A 24086-nucleotide genomic window follows, 5' to 3' on the forward strand; every position below is an offset into this window, starting at 1 on the left:
GTATATGGACATATGTATTTATATTACTTATTACTCCAATTGCTTCCATTTCTGGTTTCTCCCACTTTCGAACTCCTCCTCATAGCCAGGGCTATGGACTACCAAGTGCTGTACAGTATTTTGGCATTATTATTGCACTTTTACTTTCTGAGGGTGCTTGTCTGTGCTTTCTCCAAGTCCTCTGTTACCCTCTACTCTTTCTTAAGTAATCTTTTAAGCCATCCCTTATTCTGCCATCCCATTCTATTCTCACATTCTGTCCTTACAAGTTTGTAGCATCTGGAAGATTGCCAGAAGTCTGTTGGAATTTTTTCTTTTTATTTCTACTTAGAGATAATTTGAGGGTTGCAGTGTGTTTTGTTTGGTTTTTTCTGGTAATACTGAAGTTTTAGATCCTGTGTGACTTTGCTTGTTGATTTTATGTTTCTTTGTTTTTGGGGATAGGGGGGAGGGGAGAGAGAGGGGAGATTCAGAATCAAATAACTGCCATTCTTCTTAATCCTGGTGTCACCTGAGTATATTTTCAAATTATGAAAAATTTTATTTGTTACAGGCAAATATTTGCATTTTATATCAAATAGCAATTGAAGCCTTCAATTTTCCTGCAGAACAAACATATCTGAAAATTATAAAACAAAATATTAGAATTTATTGCAGTTTATTTTTCTTAAAACATGAAAGTGATTGACATATAAGCCTCTGTGATATACCATTGTCATGGAGTTATTTTTAAACAGTAAAGTGGATATAAAATATTGGGATAATGTATATGTAATAAAGTGATAAGTAATCTAAGTTTTTTTTAAATTTTATGTAATCTAAGTATTTTTATATCACTCTACTGACATAATATTCTAAGAGCAAAAGAATCAGTAAGTACACTAAAAGCCCTCAGAAATGGGCCATTCGATGAAGTGAATTTATATGAATTCATTTGTGATTTGCTTAATTTGAACATAAGTCTGAATGGAAACTGCCCCCATCAAACTGCATCTGGGACCTGAATGGATTTTGATCTAACAGTGGGAACACACAAAACTCCTAAGCTGGCTAGTTGCACAGACTCACCTTGGTCATTTCATTAACTTTGCGGTAATGCTGTGTTTCATTTTACACTATTAATTTTTTAAAAATCTCATTTATAGTGTTATGGTGGGTTTTGCTATATTAGAAAGCCTGCACGATATATTTGAGGCAGTATGGGTATACAGAATTTCAGGCATGGTCTCTTCTTACCAGTATGTTATAATTTTGATATAGAATGAGAACTTTAAATTTTGCTAATGTAAAGGTATGTACATTTTAAAATAAACTTTTCAAATAAGTAATGTACATTTACAAAATTCAGATATATAGAAATATGTGCAAAATTCAAAAGGTATGGAGGGATATATAAGGGAAAATCTGCCTTCTATTCCTGTCTAAATGGCATCCCTCCTGCCCAGAGTCAACATTATTGCTATATATAGCCATATACATGGGTACTTCAAAAAGTTGCCAGAAAAATAGAATTAAAAGGTAATATGAATCTTTCCATGAACTTTTTGAAGTGCCCTCATATGTATGTATATATATTTTAAGTACAAATGGGAGTTTACTACTCTTTGCTTCATTCACTTAATTTTATGGAGCTTGCTGCATGTTATCATATTTAGAGTCAATTCATTCTTTGTGACAGCTACATGATATTCCATTCATTGAATGTACCCTGACTTAACCAGGCCCTTTATTGGTTGGCATGTAAGTGGTTTTCAATTTCCTTTTTTGGATTATGTTTAGAATATAATGCTGTGATTTAAAGAAATATTTTCAGATGGTTTCATTTCTTAGAAGTAGGGAAATAATTCACAAAAAGCTGGGAACTTGGAGTTTAGTTTTTTTTTTTTTTTTGTCTTTTTCGTGACCGGTACTCAGCCAGTGAGCGCACAGGCCATTCCTATGTAGGATCCGAACCCGCTGGGGGAGTGACGCTGCACTCCCAGCACCGCACTCTCCCGAGTGCGCCACGGGCTCGGCCCTGGAGTTTAGTTTTTAATAAAAGAGTTTTCCTGTCTAAAGTCAGGGTTTATACTGACCTTTAAGAATTTCAATCTGGGGCCCGACCCGGTGGCGCACTCGGGAGAGTGCGGAGCTGAGAGCGCAGCGACACTCCCGCTGCGGCTTCAGATCCTATATAGGAATGGCCCGTGCGCTCACTGGCTGAGTACCGGTCACGAAAAAGACAAAAAAAAAAAAGAATTTCAATCTGGTGACTTTTTAGTTTGAGCAAGTATTTATTAAGGTTTCTGTGATCTGTGGACATATTATGGTAAATAGAAGAGATGATTCATGTTTTTAGGAACTTATGCTTGAAAAATTTCAAATTTATTTAGGTGTTAATTCTAAAACTACCAGCAATTCTAAAAATGTTGAAAAGAGTAGAAAAATTACAAATAAGCTTTGTGATGGTGTTGGTATAGTAGGAGGAAATTAGCAACTTTAAGAGTTAAAGTGATCCAACTTGTCTTGGTAAGAAAGAATAGGTGTGGTGGATAATTCTGTGCTGGTGGATGAGAAGACAACATGTTACTAATAGTTCACCGGTCAACTTTTTGCCCCCTCTTTGACAAAGATTTAGAAGTTTACCTCAAAAAGAATCTGTACCTTCTAGCTCTTATCCCCCACCCCCCATTCTTTCACCCTCAATGCCATAAGCAACCAGTAATTTACGTTGTCTCTATTTGTTCTGGACATTACAAATAAATGGAATAATATAATATATAGTCTTTTGTGAGTGGCTTCTTTTACCTACCATGATGTTTTTAAGATTCAACTGTTATAGCATGTATCAGTACTTCATTCCTTTTTATGACTGAGTAATATTGTACTGCATGGATAAACTACATTTTGTTTAACCATTCATCAGTTAATGGATATTTGGGTGGTTTCTACCTTTTGATTGTTATAAATTATGTGCAGTAAACATTGATGTACACATTTTTGTGTAGATATACTCATATGTTTTCATGTATATACCTAAGAGTTCAATTGCTTGTCATGTAGATTATAACTCTATGTTTTACTGTTTGGAGAACAGCCACACTATTTTCCGGCCTGGCTATACCATTTTACATTCCCATAAGCAATGCATGAGGGCTCCAGTTTCTCCACATCCTTGCCAATGCTTAGTTGTTTTCTATTTCTTTCTAATAATTGCCATCCTATGGAGATGAGGTGGGATCTCATTGTGATTTTGATTTGCATTTTCTTGATGACTAATGATGTTGAGCATGGGTTTTATTGGCTATTTGTATGTTTCCTTGGAAAGATACCTATGCAGATTCTTTGCCCATTTTTAAATTGTGGTTCTTTGTCTTTATTATGGAATTACAAGTTGTTTTTTTTTAACCTGTTCTTGATACAAGTCCCTTGTCAGATAAATGATTTATGAATATTTTCTCCCATTCTGTTGGTTTCTTGCTAGTATGCTTTGAAGTACAAATTTTTAAAATTTTGGTGAAGTCAAATTTATTATTTTTTTCTTTAATTGCTCATGCTTTTCATGTCGTATCTATGAATCTAATGCCAGATCCATGGTCATGAAGATTTACCCCTATGGCTTCTTCTCAGACTTTTATGGTTTTAGCTCTTATATTAAGGTCTTTGATACATTTTGAGTTAAGTTTTGTATATGGTGTGAGGTAAGGGTCCAGCTTCATTTTTTTTTTATATGTAGATGTCCATTTGTCCCAGCACCAGTTTTGAAAAGACTATTCTTTCCCATTGGATGGTCCTGGCACCCTTGTCAAAAATCAGCATTGGTTTATTTCTGGAGTCTCAATTCTTTTTCATTGATCTGTATGTTTTTCCTTGTCCCAGTCACACTAACTTGATTACTGTTGTTTTTTAGCAAGTTTTGAAATCAGGAAGTGTGAGTCCTCCTTTGTTGTATTCTTTGATATTGTTTTGGCTTTTCTTGGTCCCTTGCAATTCCATATGAATTATAGAATTAGCTTGTCAGTTTCTACAAGGAAGTCAGTTTGGATTTTAATAGGGATTGCATTGAATTCTTAGGTCAATTAGATCAATTTGGGGAATATTGTCATGTTAATAATGTTGAGTCTATCAGTCCAGGAATATGGATGTATTTCCAGTTATTTAGATCTTTAATTTCTTTCAACATTGTTTTGTACTTTTTATTGTGTACGTTTTGCACTTCTTTGTCTGATTTATCCTATTTTATTCTTTTTGATACTATTTTAAATAGAATTATTTTCTTAATTTATTCTTGATTATTTATTGCAAGTGTGTAGAAGTACATTTGATTTTTATACACTTGTATCCTGCAACCTTGCTGAACTCCTTTTTAGCTGTGCTTGTGAGTGGAATTATTAGCATTTTCTATTTGCAGTGTCATGTCATCTATAAATAGAGGTAGTTTTACTTATTCCTTTTTAATCTGGATTTTATTTCTTTTTCTTGCTTAGCTTAGAGCCTAGAATAGAAGAGGCAACAGCAGAAATCTTTGTCTTGTTTCTGATCTTAGGGGGACAGCTTCCAGTCTTTATGCTTAAAGTTTGGTGCTAGATGTAGGTTTTTCCATAGATGGCCTTTATCAGGTTGAGGAAGTTCTCATGTATTCCTAATTTATTCAATGTTTTTATCATAATGAATATTGAATTTGTCAAATGCTTTTTCTCCATCTATTGAGATGTTCATGTCATTTATGTTTTTTATTCTACAGATATGTTGTGTTACATTAATTGATTTTTGGATATTAAACCACCCTGGCATTCCTGAGATAAAGCCCACATGGTTATGGTGTATAATTATTTTTATAAATGGTTGGATTTGGTTTAATAGTATTTTGTTTAGGGTTTTGGTGTCAATATTCATAAGAGCTATTGATCTGTCATTTTGTTTTCCTGTGATGTCTTTGGTGGTATCGTGATAATACAATACTGGCCTCATAGAATGAGTTAGGAAGTGTTCCCTCCTCTTCTACTTTTTTGATAGTTTGTGAAGAATTGGTATTTATTATTTAAGTGTTTGGTAGGATTCAGCAGTGAAACCATCTGGGCCTGGGCTTTTCTTTGTGAGTAGTTTTTGGATTACTCATTACTAATTTTATTTAGTAATTCAGATTGTCTGTTTCTTCTTGAGTCAGTTTTAGTAGTTTGTTTTCCTACAATTTGTCTGTTTTATCTAAGTTATTTATTGCCATACAGTTGTGTATGGTATTCCTTTATAATTCTTTCTGTTACTGTAAGATCAGTAGTAATGTGCCCTATTTCATTTCTGATTATAGTAATTTGAGTCTTCTTTTTTTCCTGTTTGTTTAGCTAAAGGTTTGTTAAATTTTTGTTGATCTTTTCAGAGAACCATGTTTTGGGTTCATTTGTTTTTCTCTGTTGCTTTTCTGTCCTCTGTCTCATTAATTTCACCTCTGATCTTTATTACTTGTTTTGTTCTGCTCACTCCTAGTTCGTTCTTTCTAGTAGTTTAAGGTGGAAGATTAGATTATTAATTTGAGATGTTTCTTAAAACATAGATGTTTATAGTCATAAATTCCCTTTAGGCACTCATTTAGCTGCATCTAATAGCTTCTCAAGCTATTTTCTAATTTTTCTGTTGATTTCTTCTTAGGCTCCACTGGTTATTTAGGAGTATGTTGTTTAATTTCCACATATTTGTGTACTTTCCATATTATTTTCTTACTTGTTTCTTATGTCATTCCAATGTGATTGGAGAACATACTTTATATTATTTTAATCTTTGAAAATTTGTTCAAGTTTGTTTGATGGCCCAGGTAGCATGTGGTCTGTCCTGGAGGATATCCTGTGTGCATTGAACTGAATGTATATTCTGCTGTGTTGGGTGGAGTGTTCTAGTCTGCTAGGTCTAATTGGTTTATAGTTTTGTTTAAGTCTTCTGTTTTCTTTTTGATCTTATGCCTAGTTGTTACGTCCATCATTGAAAGTGGTATTGAAGTCTCCAGCTATTATCGTTGAATTATCTATTTCTTCATTCATTTCTGGTAATTTTTGTCTCATATATTTTTGTGTCCTCTTATTAGGTACATATCTGTTTCTAATTGTTATATCTTTCAGATGACTTATCTTTATAAAATGTTTCTCTTTATGCCCAATAACATTTTTGTTGAAAGTCTATTTTTTCTGATATTAGTATATAGTAGCCATTTCAGCTTTCTTGTTGTTGCTGTTTGCATGATGTATCTTTTGTCCATCTTTCAAATGTAGTTGTATCTCTAAATTTAAAGTGTCTCTTCTATAGACAACATATAGTTGGATCTTTTTCTAAATCCAATCTTATCACCTCTGTCTTTTCTTTTGGTTACTTATAGTTCATTCATATTTAATGTTGTTATTGCTAAGTTGGATGTATGTCTGCCATATTCCTATTTATTTTCTTCATGGGTCTCCTGTTTTTTGTTCCTCTAGTCCTCCATTGTTGCCTTCTTTTGCATTAAGTAAATACTTTCTAATGTAGCATTTTAATTTCCTTAATGATTTTTTCATTTTACTTTTTGGAGTTACTTCCTTAGTGGTGGTTTTAGGGCTTAACATACACATCTTCCCTAATCAGAATCGCTTCAGATTCTTACTGATTTAACTCCTGTGAAATATAAGAATATTACTCCTATATAGCTCTATTCATTTTCCCCCCTTTTTGTGGTATTATTGTTATACATATTACCTCTATAAATATTACAAACCCAATGATACGTTGCTATAATTATTACTTCATATAATTGTTTGACTTTTAAGGAAGCTGAGAGAAGAAAAGAGGGCAAATTTATACTTAGACCTTTTGTTATATTAACCATCTTATTTATACTTTCTGTTTCTCTTCATTTGTTCTTGTGGATTCAAATTACCATCTGGAATCATGTCCTTAGCCCAACAGAGCTTTGCTCCCACTCACCTCCTTTGTGCTATTATTGGTAAATATATCACAAATTTATGTGTATAGGTTCAAAAATACATTATATACATACTGTTTTATATCACTGCTTTTAAAATAAGGTATGAGAAGATTGGAGAAAAAATATGCATTTATATTTAGTTTTATAATTACATAATTTCCTTTTTGTTTTTTGGTGTGTTCATTTGAATTACTCTCTGGGATCTGGGGCCACCTGCTTTCAGTTTAAGGTACTTCCTTTAGTGTTTATTATAATCTTGGTCTTCCAGCAGCAAAGTCTCTTAGCTTTTGTTTATCTGGGAATGTCTTATTTGTCTTTGTTTCTGAAAGTTAGTTTTGCTGGATATAGGATTCTTGGTTGACAGGTTTTTTCTTTGAGCATTTTTAATATCTTATCCCACCACTTTCTAGCTTCTGTTGTTTCTGCTAATAAGTCAGCTGTTAGTTTTATAAGATTTCCCTTGTAATTGATGAGTGGTTTTTCTATTGCTGCTTTTAAGATTTTCTCCTTGTCTGTGACTTTCAGCATTTATTCTATGATATGTCTGTCTGTGGATATCTTTTTGTTGATTCTACTTGGAATTTGTTGAGTTCCCTTGATGTATAGGTTAGTGTTTTTTTAATAAATTTAGGAAGTTTTCAGTCATTCTTTTTTGAGTATTTTTTTTTTACCCCATTATCTCTCTTCTCCTTCTGGTACTGCCATTATACATATATTAGTGTTGCTTAATCATTTCCCACATTTCTCTGAGGCTCTGTTCATTTTTCTTCATTTGTTTTTCTCTCTAGTCTTCAGATTGCATAATATCTGTATCAGTCTTTCTTTAAGTTTGCTATTCTTTCTTCTGCCAGGTCACATCTGTTGTTGAGCCCCTCTAGTGAATTTTTCATTTTGGTTATCATACTTTTTCACCTGTAGAAATTCCATTTGATTTTTTTAAATAATTCTTCTCTTTTTTGATAGTCTTTAATGATGTGACATTGTCATCCTATCTTCCTTTACTTTTAAAATCATTTGTTAGTCTTTTGAACACATTTATAATGGCTACTTCGAAGTTTTGTCTGGTAAATCTGACATCTGGTCACTGTTACAGGGAGTTTCTGTTCCCCCCACCCCCCCAGTATGTGGGTGTTAACTTTCCTATTTTGTTGCATATATCAGAACTTTTTTGTTGCAAAGTGGAGATAGTTTAGATAATATATTATAGCAACTCTGTATACATTCCCACCCTCCCACCCCATTTGTTACTGTTATTTGCTTGTTTATTTGTTTAGGGAGGTATGTTTCCTACCACATACCCCCTTTTCAGTCTTAACCCTTTGATGTTGTTCCTATGGGGTTACAGTCTTAGGTGTGTCCACAGTTCCTTGGGATGATAGTTTGACAGTGTCATCCCAAGGAATTTTGGCAGGACTCTCTTTTTCCCTGACCATACCTGTTAAGGGTCACTGATTGCAGGCTGGTTGTGTTATTATTTTCGACAGTGCTCTGGGGCATAAACTGCTCTATGGATTAATCCAATCAAATTCAGGCTCCTTAGAAGGGATAATTCTCAAGGTTTGTGTTTGAGATTTTTTTTTCTGAGCCCAGGAGGGGTCCTCCCCACTGTCTTTTTAGGTAAACTAGATGACCTACAGTTTAACCTGTATATCCAGTGAATCTACCTATGTTCTCCCAGTTGCTTTTCCCCCCATGTTTTTCACTGTTTTTGAGAGTGTCCTTAGGCTTGAACTTCTTCATGCTCTGTTGCTAATAAAGTCATTTCCTTTGGAAAGAGATTAGGAGTTTATCTGCTGTATGGCCTGTTTCTCCCCCAGGCAGAATCTCTGAGCCATAGCTCTGGAGGTGGGGGTGGGGACAATGGCATACTTATCTCTGAGTGACACCCCTGCTTTAGGAGCTGAATGCTGACTGGAAGTGAAGAAGAAAAGGTTGTCTAAGTTTGCATTTCTTGGCAAGAAACCATCCCTTTACAAGTCAGGGCAAAGGTGATTGGGACCCCAGTATTAATGCTCTGCATTCAAGGTAGAGCCTCTGTCCTACCAGTTGGGGCTGGGAGCAAGTAGTGAGCTCCAGCTCTTAGCTGCACTTGCCTGGACTTAGCCTCCAGAAAACGTAGGTGGGGTTTGGGTGCTACATGATGTCAAACTATAGCAACAGAAAGAGATTCTCCAAAGATAATGAGTTTATTTAGTAATGAGCAGAAGGTATGCCATGGCACCCCATGGGGGGCAATGGGTTTACCCAGGGAGACAAAGGAAAGCAGAGGCTTTTAAAGGCAAAGTGAGGAGGTTTACATTAAGTTATTTTAAAATAATAATCCTTGACTATAAGAATTAAATATGGTGGCATCAATCTAAGGTTGAACAGGAAGTTTCTGGGTAGATGTTCTTATAGAGGTGGGCTTTGTGCAAGGTTATGGTCCTTTGTGCAAGGTTGTGGTTTGGTGAAATCTTTTGTAACAGTTGCTGTTACCAGGCAAGTTGTACATGAACCTTCCCCCATCCCTCCATGGCCTGGCACCATTTAGTTTGGTTTTGACTCCATTTTGGTACTGAAAACTTTCACAATGGACTAGGAGCAAAGATTTTTCTGAAGTTAAGGAAGTCTTCAGGTAAATATCCAAGAGAAAGGAAAACATATGTCCATACAAAAACTTGTACACATATATTCATAGTAGCATTATTTATAGTAATCAAAACATGGAAACTTAAATGTCCATCAACTGAAGAATGGATAAACAAAATGTGTTATACCATACAGTGGAATAGTATGTGGCAATTAAAAAGGAATGAAATACTAATACAAGCTTCGACATGGATGAATGTTGAAAACATTATGGTAAGTGATATAAACCAGTCATGAGGCCACATATTGTGAGATTTCTTTCATATGAAATGTCCAGAATAGGCAAATCTGTGTAGACAGAAAATAGATTTGTGGTTGACTAGGGATAGAGCATGGGAGGGAAAATGGGGAGTGACTGTTGAATGGATATGGGTTTCTTTTTGGGGGTGATGAAAATGTTCTAAATTTAGGTTGTAGTGATTATTTTACATATCTATGAATATACTAAAAAACCATTGAATTTTACAGTTTAAATGGGGGAATTTTATTGTCTGTAAATAATATTTTAATGATGATGCCAAAACAAATCACTTTTATTATTTTTTAATCACTTTTTAACTTAATCGCTTTTTTATTTTTAAATTTTACAACACACATCTATTTTATATTAAAATATTAATTGGGCCAACCTTGCCAAGCTTTTATGATTATGCAAGTCATAAGAGGGTCATATTTTATAATTTTGGTTGGAAATTTTGTATATGTAGTGAATATATTGTGATGTAATCTGCTTTTCATGGACTCAATAGTTCTTAATCATGTGTTATATATTGACAAGTTGTTTTAGGTATGTTATAAATTGACTGGAAGCTTTGATTTTTGTGATGCTTTTTATTTCTAGTGTTATAATTAAATTCTGCAATTTCAAAGATATCCCCCTTTGTTTACATTTTTTTAAAGGTTCTCAGAAAATTTGCCAATAGCATTATTAAATTCTACCATTTGTCCATCAGAAACTACTAATTTGAAAAACTTCACTTTGTGAATACAATCATTTTTAACCATTCCTCTTCAAGTATTTTAGCATAGATATTTAGGTCACATGGTTATATATTTAACTTCTTTTTATCCCCTCTCTGTTTAGTCCCCCACTCTCGAATATAATAAAGAAGAGTATTTGTTTCATTGATGTTCCTCTTGTTCTAGACATTTATGATAACTTTTGTTTTTGAATATCTGTTTGTTTGTTTTATGATGGCATCTCAGTAATGCCTTTGTCTTTTCTTGGTATTAATTCTTAAGGGAAAAGACAAGGTAATATTTTCTCAAATTTCTTCTATTATCTTAAGTTCTCATAGAAGCTTAGGTTCTTTTTGCCCCAATAAATTGTTTTCACAGTAAAAATAGGCACAAATATTAAACTATACTTTTGCCTGAATACATATGAGATATAAAAATTGTTTTTCAAATTTTAATTTTTTAAATAAATTGTAATACTTTAAAAGCCATTTAAAAGTAACCTTTTTGGAGAAAGGTTACTTAAAAGTGTTTTAAAATATTTTTATATAACTAAGAAAAGCATATTCCAAAAACTTTTTTGGGAAATTTTAAAATCTACTTAATTTTTTCTAAAAATACTTGAGTAGCCATTAATTCCTCAGTAGAATAAATAGATTTAAACATGAATAATGGAATGAACTAATAGGATAATTAGATTAAATAGATTTAAATATGATTTAGAAAATTGTCATGTGATATATTGGATATTCCCCCTTCTTTTTCAGGAACTCTTGGTGTAATAACAGAAGCTACAATAAAAGTCAGACCAATCCCTGAATACCAAAAGTATGGCTCCGTAGCTTTCCCTAATTTTGAACAAGGAGTAGCCTGTTTAAGAGAAATTGCAAAACAGGTAAAAGTAAAAAAAAAAGAAAGTAAAGAGCAAATATATATATATTTATATTTTAAAAATTCTACTGCATAATTGATTTTGATATGTTATAAATAATCTTCATATTTAGTTATGTTATATTTGTGGTCTTTACACAGTTCTGTATGAAAAGGTAGTATTATAAAATTATCCCTTTAAGTGCAGCTGCTATTTCTTTCAGTAATTATATTGCTGTTACACCTATTTCTTGGTTTAAAGAGGGCTTTATGATTTTAAGCCAAGGTAAGATATGTACTTGGACTGATGGCTTTGGACGACTGTACCTTTTATTGAATGTTATGTTTCTTAAGTTATTTGGGGGTAAAATATTTTGTGATTAATTGAAATGATATTTAATTTATCTTAAATTAAGACATTTATTGAAATTAAAAGTAATGGCTGAATATCAATGACGGCAAAGTTTAGAAATTAAATGTAGGTAATCAAACTTCAATTCATAGAATGTGCTACTACTAGGCTCTACTTTATGCCATTATCTAAGCTATGGCTTAAATTAAGTAACATAATATAGTATATATATAATATAATATCTTAGCGATAAGCTAAAAAGAATTCCCATTTTTGTCTCAAAAGATATCAAGATTTTTTAAAAAACTAGATAATGCTAAGTAATTTTATTCCTGTGTTTAGTTCTGTGTATCAATGTAGAAATTCCTGCACTTCTTTAGACATTTGGTTCATTGTTTGAAGTACAGTGGTTTGTGAATAGTACTTATTTCAACATTTCCCAGTAGGGAGGCAGTCAAGGGACTTCATATTCCAGCCTCTTTCTTCTTGCTTTCTCTGTACTCCTAGAGTTCTTTAATACTTCCATTAGCTATACCCAAGTAGAATCTTGAGGGCAAGGGAGGTTTTTGATGTGTCTCATGTAGGCCAACTTCTGGTATCCAGAGCAGAATGGAAGGAGAATCTGATGAGGCAGAGGAAGAATATCTAGCAAGTAGTCCATAGTCATCTTGAACTTTTTAAGATACTGAAATGGAAAGTGGTGAAGAGTCTCATCTTCCACCATCCTAAGACAAGAACTGTTAATGTTTTTTAAAAATTATATTTACCCATGTGTATATTATTTCCAGTGCTCCTTATTCCAATATATTCAGTTTTGCTTTCTGAAACACTCATTCTGTCTGGCAGTTTCTCATTTTCAAGAAATCCAGGTATATGATCACCTAATTTAACAGTTGACAAGGATAAGTTTTATAATTTTCAAGTTGCTTTAGTTATTTACTACTTGGATTTGCTAGACTTAGCATAGACCCCTTAATCTTGATTGCCTGTCTACTCCTGGGTAGGGAGAGGACTTAAAAAGAAGTATGGTCTTGGAATGAACATTCTTGGAATTACGGCAAGTTACTTTTGGGGGTGTTAAAGCAGAAGTGAATGTTAATAGTTGAAATCCTTGTATAAGAGCTCCTAATTCACTAGAGCTTGGGGATATTGTATTATGATTAGGGAGCTAGAGTAGAGAATAGTACAACATGTTTGTTAAAATGATGAGATGACAGTAATATTTAAAGCAGGATTATTAAGTAAAGGGGGAGTAGAGATAAGTTTTAGGAATAAATAATATTTGTTATACTAAAATAAGTTCTCAGCACTGAGCACTGAAGTTCAAGTATGTTTTGTTACTTGTTTTTAAAACCTTCCATTCACTTAAAGGCCAAGGAAAGTAACTTCAAATTTAGTACATCCCAGGTATTAAGAAATAAGAGAACTACTTTCAGAGCCTTATGGTTTTGCCTGTGAGTTAATACTGAGAAGAATGGGAAGTTAGGGTTTTTTGTTTCTGTTTTCTCTTTTTTAGAAAATAACTAGAAGTTCACCAATTAAAAAATAAAACAAAAACAAATGTTTCTATAAGTAGATTATATTTTATTGTTTAATTTCAAGTCTTTCCTAATGAGTGGGGGTTTTTTTGTTCATGTCTTTTCACTTTATTTTGTAATTTATCCTTTCTGTTAAATATTTTCATTTTTATTTATTTTCCTTGTATTTTTGTCAAGGTTGACTATTTCCCTCTAAAAAGCTTTATTAAAGATATAGTTCATATTATCTGTTGTTCAACTTTTGAATGACATATTTCTAATTAACCATTATTTCCTCCATTTTTATGGCAAAATAAACATGATTTGTATTTGTTTTCAACAAAAGGTCTTAATGATGTCAAGTTTAGTTTGTGTTGGCCTACTGTGCCTCTTCATAGCATCTCCCCTCTGTAGAACACAGATTTAGTAGATTCATTAAAAAGTGTTGTTATATGGTCTTTGGAATTGAGGTGTACATATTTTATGCTTTCCTGAGTGATCCATCTGCTTTTCCACATTGCAAATACTCACATGTAAGTCTGTCTTAGGTTTCATAATGAGAAGTGACATACAAATGTGTCAAAATCCTGTTTATAATTTCATTAGAATGGAAAATGTTGAATTTAAACAAATAGTTGGTAAAATCTGATACAGTTCTTGTTACAATTTGATATGCCTTTGATAGGGAAGTAATAAGAACTAACTGTGCTACTGAAAAGCAGGGGATGGAACTTTCCTTCATCCTCATGTAAATCAGTAAAACTTGCCCTTTTATTTATCTAAAGATATTCCTTGGATACTCAGCCAATGATCATAATTTAAATTCACTACACAAAACTATGTTGGATGTATATCTTAGAATAAATAAGGTAATGATTGATAGAAAGAGCCGCCATGTGGTTAAAAAGCAGGTCAAAAAGAAAGCTCCTTTCTAGTCTATAGCTTTAGCAATTTGGTTCTGCATACTTAGTAATGAACAATTTTTAGAGACATAAATACAATGGACAAGAAAGCTTACCTTACTTGAAACTGATTAAAAAGTCCGGATATGTAATATTTTATTCTCAAGTAATGCTCTTATGAAAGAAACAACTGCTAAGAATAGTTACTGGGATTTGGAGATGTTTCACTGTTTTGGGAACCTACATATTTTACTTCTATTACAACATACATGTAAAGAGGCATTAACATTTACTTAACTTGGAAATGGATAAAAGGTTTTATAATGTTTTGGAAGCATTTACATTTTAGTTTATAGAATGTACAAATCTCATATGTACAGTATTTGCTGCCCTCCTTTGTAACAGTATTCTCAGGCAGAAAAATTGAGAAAATTATCAGGTTTTGGCACTAGTCATTGTTCAATTTGGGATTTGGAATTTCAGCTGATAGCAGGAGAATTAAGATCCATTAAAGTAGATGGTACATGGTTTATGATTGTGCCAAATTCTTGATTGAATAATGAGTTGGTTGCTTGTAATTCTTCACTGTCATTTCATAGCACTACCATTATTGCGATATTTTCAGACTCAAGTTGCTTTGGAAATGGGAAACTATTTTAGATGAGTATCTTTTGGAAAGGAGCACACATAATTGTTTACAAATAGCAAAGTGGGCTCTGTATATACTTTTATTACTACTTTTACTGAAAGAAATACATTAAGCAACCTTATACTGGCAGCAGAAGGATTCTACTAAGGTCTTTCATCTGATCTTTGTCCATATGAGGAATTGTCCTCTTTCAATACTTCACTGCCTTGTGAGGAGCTAGAAAGGAAGATTTAGTAGAGGATTAATGTGGTTCTTTCTCATAAATAGCAGACCAGTATAATCTCCAACTTTATTCAGTAGATGGGTAAGTGATTTTTAAGACTTTCTCAGAAAATAGACTTCCTACTGTAACCTCTCAAGAGAAAAATTGTGTTTTTAATCAGATTTTTAGTGTCAGATATAACATTTTATTATTTTTTATTGTCTGGAAATGACAATGGTATCTTTATAAGGTTTGAAGGGAAAACAGTATTGAAACAATCTCAAAACCAATTTTTGAAGTTTGGCTTTTTTGGTTTTTGTTTTGTTTTCAATAAAAACTTAGGAGTTATACCCTGTGATATTGAGAGAGAAGTATTTGTTCCAATAAGAGGAAAAACTGACTGTATGGTTGGGATGGGTTAGTACTCATTCTTCTGAATACTGTCTTTCTCAGTATCAATAACAAGGTTTTTAGAATCATAGATTAAAAGGCAACCTTTTCTCTTACTGCCTTTTTGACAAAGGGTGGCCTTTTCTACTTTTCATCACTTTAAACAATTTTAAACTGATAGGGTATTTTTCTAGTGAGTTTAGATCATAATTTGGGAAGAAGTAGATCATGAATTGTTCTGTTTTGAACTTAATTTATCCTGGAGAGGTTCAGATAAATCAAAAGGAGTTAGATTTAGCAGTTACCTTATAAAACACTTCAAAGTTCTTCGTATTCAGGAGTAATTCTTGTTATATATTTGTCACATATAGAAAGCGAAATTGTCATTTTAAATCATTTTTTGTGTGTCATACTTTTCTCTCTCTGAAGTAAAATGTTTGGTTAATTGTGTTCTTTACCATGTGATGCAGCAAAATGAGGACAGTTATAAGACATCCTCTCTGCCAGAAGCTATTCAGAACAAGTTATTTTACCTTCACTAAACTGAACAAATGTAGAATTATGATTAGGAGACTGTTGGGCATTAACTTTTGGCCCTTCCCTTAGTGTAAATGAAGGGAAGTATCCACTCTGTAATATGTATTATTTCATTCCTTAAAACGAGGTAATTGTCTTGTAAAAAAAAATTGTTTACAATGTAGACTCAGCTATAATTTCCAATATGCCCAACCAAACATTAATATCAGTAATAATAGCCTTAATAATATTAATGGACTTAAATATTATTTAATTTCATTTGTGGTATCATCTCTGACTTAGAAGAATTTGTTTACGTTTTAAGTTTTTATATCTAGAAATTTACATTTAACAGATTTTTCTTCTTTCATGTAGCTTTTTGAAAGTTTTAAATTTTATGGTGTGCCTTTTATGTGAGGTACTATACTATTAACTTCATAGCCAATGTATGCAAATTAAATAGGTGTGGTTCCTGTCTTATGTAATCACTAAGGATAGTGCATATTGTGATAAATTCTCTGTTTAAATTTTTGTACAGCATTGGGGTTTAGGAATTTGGCCTGTTCTAGAGTTGACACAGAAAGTTTTATTTACCCCTTGACAAAACAAACCTTTTCAGTTCAAAGATGATTCATTCCTTATCATAGTACCAGAGATATAGGACTATCATTCAGTGCTTATACTTTTATAGTTTATCCTGAAGAAGTTAGAATAGTAGAGATCCTGCAGACATTTGAAATATTTGTTAATACTGAAATTTTTTTGACAGTAACTATTGAGACACCTCAAATAATGTGTCTCATCTGAAGTGCAAGTTCTGATTTTCTCTGTGACAAGACTATGACTTAGTTACAGAAAAACAAATTTGGCAGAAATCTTTTGTGTTTCTTATAGGGATTCTTTTTTTTTTTTTTTTTTTTTGATAAAATAGTTGGATTGAGAAATCTGTTGCTTTTTAAGTTAGCTCAGAGAATACTACATAGTAAATGAGAATAATCAGTGGTTATTTTTATTTTTCAGGTTACATATTCAAGTAAATTCCTGGTTGTAGTATCTTTAAAGGGATAAAATTGCAAACAATTTGACTTAGTCAGTCTTATACCAGTGTTTTGAGGTCAGTGTGATTATTTCTTCATTGTTCAAGTAAAACAAAGATGGTGATATTTCTTTATTAGTCCATAATAAATTTCTCATACCTTTCCAGACTGTTTACTAAGTACTTAGGTACAAGTCAGGTGACATGATAGATTCTAGTAAGGGTACATTTATCATAACAGGAAAGAAATCAATTATTTTTTTAACTCCAGTTTAAGTGATTTTTGTTTGAGTATTCTTAAATTCCCTGAATTTATCATTAACCCAGCATTAAAATTGGTAAAAATATTCCTTCTCAGGTTAGTTCTGATCACTTACCAGCAGGGGTCACTTTAACTCAAGGACCTTTTCCCCCTTTCCTTATCTATGGAATACTCTGAGCCCAGCATAATTGAATAACATGAGAGTGACTTTGGAGCTCAGATTCTCAGAATTTGTGCTGTCTCTTATTTTTAAAGGCAATATTTTGATTTTTTTAACTTACCAAATTAATTTTAAAGCATTAGAAACATAACCTAATTTTGTATTAAAATTCATTGAATGTTACTGTTGTTTTTAAAGAATAGTAACTATTTTGGCCTTTTGATTATAGAAGCTTCTGTTTAATTAGTTGTGGTAACTTAATTATTTCAAATTCTAAGAAACTTTTCCTGCTTTGTACAAGGGATTTTCAAAAAGTTCATGGAAAGATTCGTATTATCTTTAAATCTAATTTTTTCACAAACTTTTTGAAGTACCCTCATATATTTGAAGTGATGCAAAACGATTTATAAATTATCAATTACCAGGTGATCATCAGCCAATTTGGATGATATTTTTTAATTTGAGTGCTTTCCTTATGAGATTTTACTTACAACAATAACTGAAAAACTGTTTACTGACTTTTAAAAAATCTGGCACTATTAAAATATGAGATTTAAAAACTGGTTGAAATTGATAATTTTTTAAAAGTCAGTGTTAAAAACTAATTATCTAGAATACAAAAACTTTTCTTTAGCTTTTTATTAGTTCTTTTTTGTTTAGTATTAGTCTGTTATAATTTACTATGCCTCCTCAATATAAATAGGAGTAGTGGATTAACTGGTTTATGTGGCTCAGCTGTCAAGTTAAAATTATATTTTATATAATTGACTATTGGTTGCTATATGGTATAGCAAGTGCCCTGAATCTTTTTTTTTTTTTTTTAACCTGTTTTTAGAGCTTTTTAATTTGAAAATTTTAGGCATATGGAAAATTTGAAAGACTAGTACAGTGGTCTTCTATATAGCCACCTCATATATTTGACAATTTTGTTAACTTTTTGCTCTATTTGTTTAATATGTATGTATGTGAGGTACTTCAGAAAGTTTGTGGCAAGATTCCTATTATCTTTCAATTCTGTTTTTCTACAGACTTCTTGTATATGTTTTCTGGATCATTTGAAATTAAGTTGCATACATCATGACACATGACCCCTACATACTTCACCATCTCCTGAAAGGAGAGGAACAATGGCATTCTTTATAACCACAATATCATTCTCATGTCTAAGAAAACCAGCAGTAATTTTTTAATGCCATTTAATATTCATTCTATAATCAGTTATCCCAGTTGTTCCCAAAGTACAGTTTATGAATAGTTTTTGCAAACCAAGATTTATTCAAGGCCTGCATATTGTAGTTTAATTGTTTTAGAGATTAAATACCAATAGAAATTTATTAAATGAAGTATACGTTCTAACAGTTTTCTGATATAAGTGTATTTGTGTTGGTTGTTTTCATTGATAACACCTGCCCATTGATATCGGTGAAGTAGAATCTGGTTGACAGTAGGAGGTGGAATTTACAACTTGTTGGTAGGAACTTAAAATGTCCCCCGTCCTCCCCCCCAAGAATGACAGAATGGCTCTGAATTCTCTCTCCTATTTTACTGGTATGTTTAAGCCAAAACATATAAATATGAATAATATTTATATGTTTTGTAATATGGATATTACAAATAATATTTATATGTTTAGTAATATGGATATTCTGTTTATTTTATAAAGAAAGGAAATTTGGTCTAATCGGCTTTGTATGTTTTATTAGAAATCAAGGTGCCCATTTTATTAAAAGCATTCCAGATTTGTAAGTGAAGAAGAGTGATTTTCCTTTAGTATTTTGGAAATTGGTAATGTTGTTAGAAGCATTAACCCAACTACAAAGATACCTATATACCAAGATTTGAAATTATTCAGGCTGTAAGTTTATTTTATTCCTTAATGATTATACTTTTAATAAGACCACAAAATAGCAAGTAAGATAGTTTTAATGTAATTTTTGTTTCAGATATGACTGTGTTTATGTATGTGTTTTAAGTGATTTTTTTTTGGAAGCTCTGTGGTATACTTAAAATAGTGCTCACCTAGCAGTCAGGATATCTTGTTCTTACTTCTGTCTTTACTGTTTAACAGTCATAGGGCCTTAGGCAAGTCTTTTAACCTCTGATTCTTGTATCTTCATATGTAAAATTGGATAATGTCAGTTCTTCTCTCCTGACAGAGATTTTTCTTATATTAAATATAGATATATGAAAGCAGTTTGGAAGCCATAGGATTAAATGTAAGGTGATAGGTTACTGTTATGATGTGTATATAAAGTTACCTAATACTGTTTCTTCAGACTTGGCAGTAACTTTTTTTACGTAGATTAAATTATCTCATCTTTAATATCAAAGGTGAGTAAAATAAATTGTGTAGTCTTCGAAATAACAATATAGTCATTTTATTGGGTGAAATAAAATGTATATTGTATTTATATAAAAATTAAATATTTGTTAAAAGTAACAGCAAAAATATTATAATGCACAATTAAAGTGTCTATTAAGTTTTATTTTGGGGGGTGAGTCTCAAATTTGTGTTGATTCAGATCTTATTGATAAATGTTATTACTCAGAAGATAAAAGTTTAAAAAATTTATGGTATTTGTCAAAATTTTGTGGTTTGAAAGCAAGCTCTTGGAAGAAGTTTGTTAAAAGTTTGTATAGAAATAAGAATCTCATTTGGGTTCAGCTCACTTACTTTAACTCTGTGGAGAAGTTGTGGCTAACTTGAACCTTGCTAGTGTTTGTATTATAGTGTTTTATCATCCCAAAATTAATATCTGCCTTCCTCAGTTTTCTTTCCTTGCAGCTTTTCTTTTTTTTTTTTTTAGCGGTAAGGGGATCGCAACCCTCGGCAGGGTGTTGTCTGCACCACGCTCAGCCATTGAGCGCACTGGCCATCCATGTATAGGCTCTGAACCCGCGGCCTCGGCGCTACCAGTGCTGCACTCTCCCGAGTGAGCCACGGGGCCGGCCCTTTCCTTGCAGCTTTTAACGTGAACCTATATAAATATATTTGCAGTGCTAGATGTTTTAGCATAATCTTAAGCTTCAAAGTTTTATGACTAGTTTTATATAAGTAGCCTTGAAAGATCTTAGAAATCTGGACACTGTCTGAATAGCTTTTCTATTGAAAATGTACTACGAGAAGGGATAAAAACAAGGAACAATTCCTAGAGTTGTTTATGAAGAGATTGCAGATAATTTTTAAAGTGTTTCGGCATGTGAAAATTTCCACTACCACCTTCCTCATTTTAAAAGAACTCATTTCTATAAGAACCTGATGACACAATATGGTTCATAAGCAGCATAATGCTTGAGGTACTGATTTTAAACTTAAAAATTTCTTTTTCCTAAAATAATTCACTTTGAGGCCTGGTATTTCTTTTAGACTATTCCCATAGGTCTTTGCTAGACATTAAGGAAATTTTGTTGTTCATAAATTAAGGATCTATTAACTTATGTATGTATGTATTTATTTATGTATTATGTATGTAGATTTCTCCTCCAAATATTTTATAGAAGCCACTGATGTTTTGTTTTCATAAAATTATATAAAAAGTTAATATTATTTTCTTCTATATATCCTTAGGAACTAGGCTCTTAAGTCTCTTAAATACAGAAAGATTATATTTGTCACATTTTTTTCTTTTGTAAACAGAGATGTGCTCCTGCATCTATTCGCCTCATGGACAACCAGCAGTTTCAGTTTGGTAAGCAAGGAGTAGTAATTTTAAAATCTGTTCACTTAGCCACAAAAATTTATGAAACACCAGTAAGAAGAATACTGAGTACAGAGCTAAAAAGATGAATGTCATAGCTGCTGCCCTTCAGGAAGCTCTCAGTCTAATGAAGACAGACAGTTACATAAATGACTGAATGCAGCAGTGCTGAGGGGCTATGAAAGAAGACTGCTGTACACTGTGGGCTGCAAATGCAGGAGTGATTGATTCTACCTGATTTTGCTTGAGATGGGGGTGGAGAGTAAGGAAAGGCTTTTAAAGGACACTGATGCTTTTGAGGTAAACCTTCAAAGGTGAATACAGGTTTGCCTGAGATCATCTTTTCTTCTACCTTACCAAACTTGTTCACTTGTCAGCAAAAATAGGAAGTTGTGAAACCTCAGTGGCATGTTTTAGAGTACTTCAAATAGTTCTGTATGGCTCAGATAGAAGATAGGATGTGGGTTGTTACATGAGATAAAGCAAGATGGGTGAACAGGTCCCCCTGTGTGTTTTGACCTGCATTTAGAGAGCCATGTATCTCATTAATAAGACTGTATTATCCTTTTGTATGTTATTATTGCAGTAAACTATGTTAGACATAGGCAGTTTGGTAAAATTAACTATAATTGGGCTGGATTTTATTTATAATTGGGATCTATAACAATTTATAGTGAAGGTTTCAAGAAAAGGTCCTTCTGGCTATCCATCATCCCTGTTCTACATTCTCGTAACTACACCTAGAAACATGCTTATATACTCCCTTCTGTCCTCTCTACCTCTTCTACCATCTCTAGTCTTGACTGTATCTCCCCTCCTTCTGCCCTTTACTTAGCTACCAAAGTGGTCTTTTTGATCTCTTCATGCTTCTTGGCTGTCTGTAACCTTTTGATTCCTCAGTATCCATTGAGTCCTTTCTATCTATATATCCTGCCATGGTTTCATGATCAAACAACTAACGGAGGAATGCTTAGACACAGCAAGGGGTGTTTAGGACCCTGCACCAGCCATACGGCTGATTGGTAATGTTTGTACCATATTGGTTGTTAACAAAGTACAAGCCATATTATTAGTTGTTAATATTTTAACATCACCCCTATCTTTGGTACAACTCTTAATACAGCATTTTGAAAATATCTGTTTTCAGTATATTGAAATGATCTACAGTTTTTCTCTGTTTACTAAGGTTTCTCAAATGTAGGGGATGTTTCTTAGTCATTTTTGTATCTACTGCACTTGTCACAGAATAGGCCTTACATGAAGACTGAATTAATCATCAAACTGGCAAAAGAATATAAATAAATCCTAGATGGCTCATAGCATACTGCCAAGCACATTTTCAGTGACACAATTTATTAAATGTCTCCTCACAACTGTTCTTCGAGGTGGTATTCCCATTTTTGAGTCCCAAATGACTGAAAGGTAGATATTTTGGCCAAAGTCCGCAAGTCTTATGTGATAGAGCTGTAGTTGAACCCAAATTTGTCTGATTTCAAAGCCTAAGACTTTTTTGACTGTCTTGAACCACTTTGAAACATAGGTATTTAATAAAACCTTTTAAATTACTTAATTAACATTGTAACAATGCAAAATTTACTACTCAAACTGTTCAGCTAACAAATTTGGAAACTAGTTTACTATGAAAGATAAAATATGATAGCTGGTATATATTTAGAATGTGATTAGTTTGATAGACAGCATTAATTCAAGAAAAAAGTGAAAGATGACAATACCCTCTAGTTAGTGCTAGTGCTTTGATCAACCTTAAAGTCAGTATTAATTCCCATACAGTCCAGCTGCAAAAAAGCAAAAAAAAAAAATCCACATATTAGCCATCCACCTCTCCCCGCCCTCAAAAAAAGTTATTTTTTATAATCATTTATTTTTCAAAGCTATTGTCTTAACTCAGTATTAGGGATGTATGTGAATAACTTCCACTAGTCATTAATGAAAATTGTGCATATAAATCTCAATGGGTTATGGTGAACATTTACCCTTGAGAATTATTTCATAGAGTCGTAACATTTGGAGTCCTCATGCACTGTATAGAGATATGTGAATAAGAAGTTTTTTGTATGAATAGATAATTTCAATTTCTTCGAAGAACACTCAAACACTCAACACATATGTATTTATATATTTATTTTCAATTGTTATTAATATAGAATGAGTTCCTTTTGGGACAGGAAGTGAATGTTTTGATGATATGTTATTTCTAACTTTATATGTGCTAGAAGCTGTATCTTTTAAAGTACTGGTTGTGCTAGAGAAGCATCTCTGATATGTTACAAAAAAGAAAAAGAAAAATCCCAAACAAATCTTTTACTTGTGATCCAGTAGCTCAGAAATATTGCTAGGTTGATTTCTATGTAATCTGTAGTTCATTTTGTTTTTTGTTTTAATGACTCAGTTATAGTGTGGATATCTAACTTTTAGCCTCTGGTTAAGACTTACATTACTTGGTCTTTTATGTAAACACAGTTTCCTACTATAATCAGCAAAAGTGTAGTAAATAATTATAGATTCAGATTCTCACTTGAAAAAAAAGTAGATGGATAGAAAAAAAGACAAGTGATAGTTGTTTTAGAAACAGCTAGTTTGCTCTCTGCACCTATTTTAAAGGAAGGACAAATAAGAAATAAAATAACAAAAATCAAATAAACAAAATCTGTAAACCTTAAAGACTTTTTTAAAAGTAAACTTTTTATTTGGAGATAATTTTAGATTTACTGAAGACTTTTAAAGTGTTTATAAAAATCCCATATAAATGGTATGCTACATTTTTCTGAATATGGCTCAAAGCACTAAGGCCATATGCATGACTCTTAAATGTAACAGTCAAGCGAGTTGAGAAGTTGTTAGTCTCTGAAAACAACGAGAAAACAGTAAAAGGTTTTCACTCAATTAAGCTTAATCCGCAGGCAAGGATGTTAATTTAACAGACTCTGAGACACCATTTATGTTATTTTGGTAATTTTAACTCTCCGGGTGTGATTAAGGAAGCAATTGCTAGTTTTATGCC

The 24086-nt window shown here is 32.4% G+C and overlaps 1 protein-coding gene across 3 annotated transcripts in view; it reads left to right on the forward strand.

Annotated features, from left to right (window-relative positions):
- AGPS (alkylglycerone phosphate synthase) overlaps window positions 1–24086 on the forward strand; it is a 141764-nt gene that overhangs the window by 69325 nt on the left and 48353 nt on the right. For all 3 annotated transcript variants that reach the window (XM_063093734.1, XM_063093742.1, XM_063093752.1), the window contains exons 11-12: window positions 11278–11405; window positions 21004–21055. In XM_063093734.1, coding sequence (XP_062949804.1) covers window positions 11278–11405; window positions 21004–21055 — 180 coding nt within the window. The remainder of the gene's footprint in view (window positions 1–11277; window positions 11406–21003; window positions 21056–24086) is intronic.

Source organism: Cynocephalus volans, chromosome 1 (genome assembly GCF_027409185.1).
Source record: "Cynocephalus volans isolate mCynVol1 chromosome 1, mCynVol1.pri, whole genome shotgun sequence".
NCBI classification, from domain to species: Eukaryota; Metazoa; Chordata; class Mammalia; order Dermoptera; family Cynocephalidae; genus Cynocephalus; species Cynocephalus volans.